We start from the raw sequence: 7,816 nt of genomic DNA, 5'->3' as shown, positions 1-7,816 counted from the left end.
TGAGGTGCAAATGGAAGAAGAGAGAAGGAGAAAGCCAGGGGTAAGAATTAAACTGAGTTACACTTTAAATCATGTGCAATTGGAAAACCAGAACCTGAGCTGCTGTCTAAGAAACTCCAGTGCTCCTGGAGTCATGGGGAGGGTCTGCATGTAAAGGATTGTTTCCTTTCAATAGGATTTACAGTTTGCAGACAAGAGTTATGTTCTGTATTATATGGCCAGAGACATGTTCATTTCAAATATTATTGGTAAAATCTGCTGGAAGCAGAGATCTTGGTGCTCATGTGATCACTGAGCCAGGGCCAGCTGCAGGCACCATGGAACAGAAAGGACAAGGGGAGTCCAGTGCAGTTGGTACCTCACCCCCAGGGCAGTAATGCAGTTGGTACCTCACCCCCAGGGCAGTAATGCAGTTGGTACCTCACTCCCAGGGCAGTAATGCTGTTGGTAGCTCACCCCCAGGGCAGTAATGCAGTTGGTACCTCACTCCCAGGGCAGTAATGCTGTTGGTAGCTCACCCCCAGGGCAGTAATGCAGTAAAGTGCCAGGTCCTGTTGCACTGCTGGAAGCCGTGGTGAGGCAGTGCTCAGCACTGCTGCCAGCTGGGGCTGCTGCTGAGCTGTCCCCTCCTTGCTGCTCCAGGGACAGGCACTCCCCAGCCCCCCCTGAGCCACGGGGTGTCCTCTGGCTCTGCTTCCCCGGGCCCTGGCACCCCCCTGCTTGCCCAGGGAAGTGTGTCACAGCAAGGGGACAGCAAGGGACCAGGGGCTTTGCCCTCTGCAAGCAGCTGCCTGTGACAGCAGTGTGCCAGCAGCTCCTTCACAAGGAGCTGCAGCTCCTCAGCAGCAGGTTAATTAGCAAAATGTTTAAGGATCTGATCTAGAGCTTAATTGTGTTGTGTGCTGCTGAAAGTGGCACTTCAGTGCTGCCAGGTGGTTCCAGTAGCAGGTCAAAGGTGGCCACTGCAGTCAGCAGGAGGCTCTTTGCATGGCACTTAGAGTATTTCTGACAGCTTTTTCTTTTTTACAAGCATTTGCTTTTTATTATTTCACCAAAATAAAGCATATAGCATACAGTGTTTTCACACATTTAGGAGATAAATAAGTGTATCTTGGATTCTTTAACACCATGATAACATATGTAATACAAAGTTATTTCTTCATTGATTTTAATTTAAATACAGCTTGTTTGCCTTTTTTTTTAAAAACAAACTTTTATTGTGTTACATTTCCCTTGTTAACTTACAGATGTTTAAATAACAACTGGGAAAATAGAGTGATGTGTATTGCTAGAGATAAAAAGTTGCTCTGTTAGGATGAAACCTGTATATCAAGTTACCAGCCTGTAAATTAAAAACCCCAACACATTAAATGAATGCTCTCACTTGAACTGATAAAGAAAACCTTAAGAGAATAACAAATACTTCACCTCCAATTTGTTTGTAGAATAATAAGAAAATAATCCAGTTTTTGTATTTCCACACTGATTGGTATGCATATTAATTTATCTTCTACTTGTTTGCAATTATAAATAAATAGAGGTATAAAGACAAAATCTCATACTGCCTTCCCTTGAATTTACCTGCTACAGTAGATGCATTTTTAAAATCATAAATACATTTCCATTCAACTTAATCAAATACCACAGGACTAACTTCATGTGCTCAGTTTCATGCTGCATAGCTGAGAAAGGAGATAATCTGGTGGCACTTGGTATCTTTAATGGCACTTCTTTCAGCAAAGGAGAGGATGCATTTGTGTCACTAGCCAGGGTCACCCTTCAAACCAGTCCCTTAGAATTGGCCTGAAAAACGGAGCACTAAGTAAAGCAACAATTGCTGTGCTGTGTGCCAGCCTTAGCTAATGGTGCAAGGATCATCGTGGCTTGATTTCATTTCCCCTTCCAGCAGCAAAGTGATCACAGCCTTGCTCAGGTAGCTGCAAGTTCCCTTCTTTCCAAGTGGGTGGGTGTTGTAGAATGCAGTCATGTCACTCTGCAGAGGGAACAGAGGCTGCCATTAGTGTGAATGTGCAAAGCAGCCACACACAGGCAAACAAGAGCAACATCAGATATGTTCAAAATGCAAATGTGCTTTTTGGACTCTAAAACTAGAGAATAACTCTGCTCAATTTTCAGAAATCTCCCATATGTACTTACCTGCTTCTCTTTCCTCACTGAGTTTTCCAGGACTGCACAGATTCCACCTTCTTAGCATTTCTGAAAATGTCAGAGCTGTCAGAGAACAACTGCTCTGCTGAAACATGCAGCTGTGTGGGGGAATGGTGAGCCAGGGCCTTGGGTGTACATGAGGTGTAAACTGACTGAAGATTTATTCAGAAGGAAAGAATCCAAGATCCAAACCACAGGTAGCACATGAACTCATTCATTAATCAGATCACCAAAATAGGTGTCCTTCACTGAACACCTGTTTTTCTCAGTTAGTGACATTAAAACACCTGCTTACTCTCAAATTATGTATTAGCTGCTCTAAAAAAGGTTTAATGCCTTAATTGAGGAAATTGGTTACTTTTATTAATCAAGGGCAGAGATTGTGTGGAGAAAGTAATAAGACTTTTGTAGTTTTAGGGTGTGTCTGAACATACTAGAATAAATACTTTGGATATTTATTACATGTTAACAGGGAATCAACAAAGTTCAAAGTATTTGCAAATCCATTTAAGGGAAGACCATATTTCAGACAGATCAGGAGATTTTAGCAGTGTTAGGAAACGTTGAGGCAGCACCCTAAGAACAATCCCAGCCAGGGTTACAGCCACTGCCAGCAGGGATCCACCTGGGAATATGGGAGAGCCAGGTTCCAGAAAATTTCCATGCAAGGAGCTGAATTTCCAACAACAATCTTAAATATTACTCAGAACTCTAAATTGGAGGCTCTTTCTGAGAGACAAAAAGGCATTATTCTAAGTAGGTCTGGGCTTGGAGAAAAAAAAAAATCTATCACTTCAACAGAGGCCAGAGCAGCACAAATAAAAACTGGGGTTTGCATGGAATTTCCCTTTCTGTTTGTAGCCATTGGGGATTTTGCAGCTTGTGACAAAAGTCAGCAACAAATTCCATATTCCAGGTGCTGTGTGGAGCTAGCACTTGAGAGCCATTTGTGTGTATGATGGCCACAGAGTCACTGCCCTCCAACATGGACCAAAAGGATCATTCACTTCCAGGAAATTGTGTTACTTCTAAACAAAGGCATTGTGCAAACTGACACACTGCTGGGGCTGCCTATCTGCCTTGCTTTCAAATCTTAGTACAAAAAATCAGTGGCACAAGAGTGAACACTGAAACATTTGAAAGAGCTCTTAAGCAGCACATCCTTCCTCATCTTTTAAAGGAACTAAAAATTCAGCAAGAGGAAGGGCTGCTGCCTGTCAATGTTATGAATCAACACATCCTTCAGAGCAGCACAGATAACTTCAAATATATGGTCCACAATAAAATGCCAGCTGCAGTGAGGAGGATGATCCTCAGTAGCTCTGGGACTTGTCCCACTGTTCTACTCTCATCTCCTCCTTCTACCAGGCCAATAAACCTGGCTTTATTACAGAATTTCAGAGCTTTGAGGCACCAAAACTTGTACTGAGACTATCCAGAGATCTTTAAAGCATAAAACCTGTAATTCTAGTGAAGAAAATACTAAAAGCATTTATTCCTTTATTTGAATTTTAGTCAAACTTTTGCCAGTTCATGAATGCAAATCTAACAGAAAAATCAGTAACTAAGAACAGTTCTGTATCTCAAGTTCTTACTTTAATACTGTCAATATGAATTCTTTGGTTATTAAAGTTTTCTTAGTCTCTGTGTTCATAAGATCCTAAGTTCACACTTCCTTGCTGAACTTTAGTTTCTTTTATTTTTAACTCTTCTCAGTTCTAGTGCCCCTCCTTAATGAATCCTTTCCCCTTTGAGGAGAACTCTCCCAGCTCACTGCTAGCCCCATTTCAGAGCCATGGAACACAAAGTATTTTCCTTACTGTAGCATTTTGAATTTACAACTCAGCAATAAAGTGCACCTCTTTCATCTCTGCTTAGAGGCTCTTTGCAGACCTAGGCAGCATTTGGGTATATTAATTTCTTATTTGTTTTCCATTCTGAACTTCTGTCAATTGCTTTTTACTCTGAACTGCACAGAATTAACATTTAGAAGTAACTTCAATAAGAATGGTAAATTTGGTAAGACAGCAATATTTTACTCACTTGATTTTCAGCTCCCTTTGGACTGCTGTGATCTTTCTGAAAGTCATGAAATGCTTCTTGCACCACCTTGTCCAAGTCCACTTTGTCCTGGAACTCTAGCTCAGGATTTCTCTCCAGAATAACAGATATAACCATCAGCAACTAGAAGGCAGAAAAAGATTGTAAGGCTTGAAATTTCATTTTTTAAAATTCAGGTTACATAATAGCACTGTTAGTAACTGCATATGCCTCTCTCAAGCAGGAAGCCATTTAATAATGGCACAGGTAATAATGCACAGATAATAGAATCCTGACTTGGATAAAAGAATCACTGGAAAAGCAGGCTTTTATCAAAGGTTACAATTGCTGGGGACTGCCTGGGTAAGGGCATGGTGCAAATGATTGACATTAACATCCAGCTTGGCTGGGAGCCAGGGAAGTTATTTTCTATTTTATTCAGTTCATTCTGTGGCTGCACAAATCCTGTGGAGAGAGTGAAAGGCAGCAAACACTGAACCTCAGCATTTGGTGTTCTGAGGCACAATCACAGATGCTAAAATTCTGTTATGACAAAGTTTATCAAAACCAAAGAGAACAGCCAGCAGTAAAGCCTCAGCTCATCAGAATTGATGTTACTTACATCTGAAAAGGGTTTAAAATAGGAAGGTGAACATGAAGAGTGTTCTGTTCTAACACCTGCAGGCAAGCAGTGGAGTCTGCACTGGCCACCTTGGGTTTGGGAATTTTCTTATCTCTTAGCAAAAACTGGGGGTGCTCCAGCAAGCAGGCTGAGCATGAGCTGTGAGGCAGAGTTTGGGGTGGGATGTTCTGGGGAGGGGCACTCACAGGCACAGGGGCACAGACCTGGGCACTAACAGTGAATGCTGCTGAAGGTACCAGGTACCAACAGTGCAGTGCTCCTGCTCTGTTCTAAAAGCAAACCTTGTGTGCAGTGGGGGAAGGATTTAAACAACACTGGGGGAAGGATTTAAACAGCACTGGGGGAAGGATTTAAACAGCCTCTTGCCCTCCTGTGAGGATGGGGAACACAAGGCAATGGGAAGGTGGCTGACTCAGTAGTGCAAAGCTACTCACGAGGCACCCTGAGCACAAAGGGAAAGAAGAATCGTTCAGGGGGCAAGCTGGTTATTTTATTTCAGTTTTCCTTAGATCTGGGAAATTGTTAGGAAAAGGCACAGGCTAAGGACTTGAAGGAAAGCTACTCTGGAATTATTAGATTTTTACCTCCTCTGACCTAACTGTATTGCTAGTGTCATTAATATTTGCTGAAGGGGAAGAACACCATGAACTCACTCTGTTCTGAACATGTAACAGGAACCTGTTTAATCATCAAAACCTCTGAAGCAAGTGTTTCTATGGAAAATCCTGTTTCTTCAGATATTTGAGTCTAGGTTATTTTTTTGTTTTAGGCTGTAACATACTAGTGCACAGTATAAAATGTCATTGATTATTGGCCACAGACCTCCACGATGATCTGCCTGTATTGAGGCTGGTCAATGTTCTGCAGCATATCTTCAACTAGGAGGGAAAAGTTCATTTCATACATCGTCATATCCGATAAGGTTGGTTGCTGGAAAACAAACCATACTTTTATTAAAAGACCACATGTATTAAATCAAAGCCACCCCCAGGCAGAGCCTACTGGCTTGCTGAACAAATAATATTCAACTAAGAAATAATAACCTTTTTGTAGGATCAAAAAGGCTGCAGATTTCAGAGTTCATGACTTGGAAAGAATCTTCTACACTTACAGTTTTATAAATGTGCTTTAATAGAAATTATTTGCTTTCATTCTATCCCAATTGTATTTTACTCCTAATGAAATAGAAAACTTGAATTTTTTTTTCCCAATTACCAAGTTACTCTAAGTAAAACATGATGGCACAAATAGCCATTAATGATAATTTCACCATAGCTGGGCAGGTGGAACAGCAGGGGCTGAGCCCGTGTGTGGGATTACCTGGGGCAGGAACCTCCCTGCCACGATGAGGCCGTTGGGGGTTCTCTCCAGGATCTGCCACACGCGGTCGTAGAAGCCTGCAGGAGTTCTGTTCAGGGAGCCATCCAGCTGCCTCCTGTTCAGCCAGCTCCTGGGGACACAGGAGGGGACAGCTCAGCACACCTGCACTCACAGCCTGGCAGCTGAGCAGGACAGACCCCTCTGCTGCACACACAGCACAGGGCTCACATGCAGAGAGCACAGGGGCACCCCTGGGGCTGGCTGTGCTTCATGGAGCTGCAGAAGAAGCAGCAGCTCTGAAATCCACCCAGTGCAGGCCAGTAACAGTAGCAGATCAAATTCATCAGGTCTAATCATATAAGAAAAATGCATTGCAGCAGAATTGTTGAGGGCAGGGGTTTTTCCTGATGGTCTGTAGAAAACAAGTGGCCTGCAAATTTAGAAAATTCAACAGAATGGTTTTGTAAAACTAAGGCTTTGAGCAAACTGAGTCACATTCTTCATGAATCACAAATCCTTTTTGCCTTCAGAAGTATACCAGCTTTTTTCTTTTTTACTTATGCTATCAAGTATGGAATTTAATTTTCCTGTTTTTTCTTCTCAGTGTTACTACAGAAATGGGGCTTTAGCCAAAATGTTTAAAACACCAGCAATGGAACTTGAAGAACTAGCATCCATGGGTATGAATTAATTACTGGATTCACCAGGTAAATTTAAGTCTTGTGTGGCTGTCCTGAATGTATTTGACAGAGAGGAGTTCCTCAAATTACTTAGTCCTTAGAGGCTTTTTGAATTTTAAGTAGAAAAATCAGTACACATTGTTTTTTAGAAAAACTACAATTAAATTCCTGCTTTGCAACATGCCTCCTGCCTTTCTGTATTTCTGAGACCTGGTTCTGGTAGGCTGCTTGAAAAGAAAAAAAAAAAAGGGAAATTCCCTGGTCAACTTGAACAATGTTGTTTTGCAGCCCTTTCTCAGCCTGGCTCAAATGAATTCAGCATTAATAACCTTGGGGGTTTAGGTTTTGCTCCATATGTATTGGGAGATTAACATGACATGCTTAGAATAAAAACACTTGTCTATAAAATTATCTGTTCCTGCAGACACCAGTGTGCTGGATGAAATTGCTAAAATATCTTGCATTAAAAACTCTTATGAAATACTGGAGAAATTGTGAGAATTCCTTCTGAGATACAACCAGTAAAGAAAAGAATAATTCTGACAACTGCATGCATGGTTTTACAGTTAAGTTTCTTAGTGTAGCTCAGTCCCAGCTACACCACAAGACAAAGCAGACAGTGTGTTGGTTTAGGTTTTTTCTGTGTTTTGTTTTTGTTTTGTTTTGTTTTTAAGAATAAAAGGGAAAAATTATCACTAGGTGGTGCATTTTCTGAGCAGGTTTGAGCTCTGTGTAATTGGGATACACATTCTGAGAACAAAGGAGATGTTTAAAGTTAACCCTATAAAGCCAGGGCTAAGCCAACATGCAATGTGGGCTCTTTCCCTGTATAACTGTATTGGATAAACATGGCAAGGTAAGAAAAAGTTTCTCATAAATCACCTCTCAATTAAACACTAAACTACCAAAAAGTCATGTCTACTATGGCAGTTTCATCTTATTCTCTGTACAGCTCTGTCCTTGG

At 41.5% G+C, this 7,816-nt stretch overlaps 1 protein-coding gene across 4 annotated transcripts in view; it reads right to left on the bottom strand.

Moving 5' to 3' along the window:
• Window positions 1-1,013: 1,013 nt before the first annotated feature.
• Window positions 1,014-7,816, bottom strand: part of PHKB (phosphorylase kinase regulatory subunit beta) — a 66,667-nt gene continuing 59,864 nt past the window's right edge. For all 4 annotated transcript variants that reach the window (XM_059481154.1, XM_059481156.1, XM_059481155.1 and 1 more), the window contains 4 exons: window positions 6,173-6,302; window positions 5,675-5,782; window positions 4,213-4,353; window positions 1,014-1,993 (listed from right to left, as the gene is read on the bottom strand). In XM_059481154.1, the coding sequence (XP_059337137.1) occupies window positions 1,856-1,993; window positions 4,213-4,353; window positions 5,675-5,782; window positions 6,173-6,302 (517 nt within the window). In that variant the 3' untranslated portion in view covers window positions 1,014-1,855. The remainder of the gene's footprint in view (window positions 1,994-4,212; window positions 4,354-5,674; window positions 5,783-6,172; window positions 6,303-7,816) is intronic.

This window comes from Ammospiza nelsoni, chromosome 13 (assembly GCF_027579445.1).
Source record: "Ammospiza nelsoni isolate bAmmNel1 chromosome 13, bAmmNel1.pri, whole genome shotgun sequence".
In the NCBI taxonomy this organism is placed as follows: Eukaryota; Metazoa; Chordata; class Aves; order Passeriformes; family Passerellidae; genus Ammospiza; species Ammospiza nelsoni.
The sequence above is the reverse complement of the archived record's forward strand: the minus strand, read 5'-3'. Positions and strand labels throughout refer to the sequence as shown.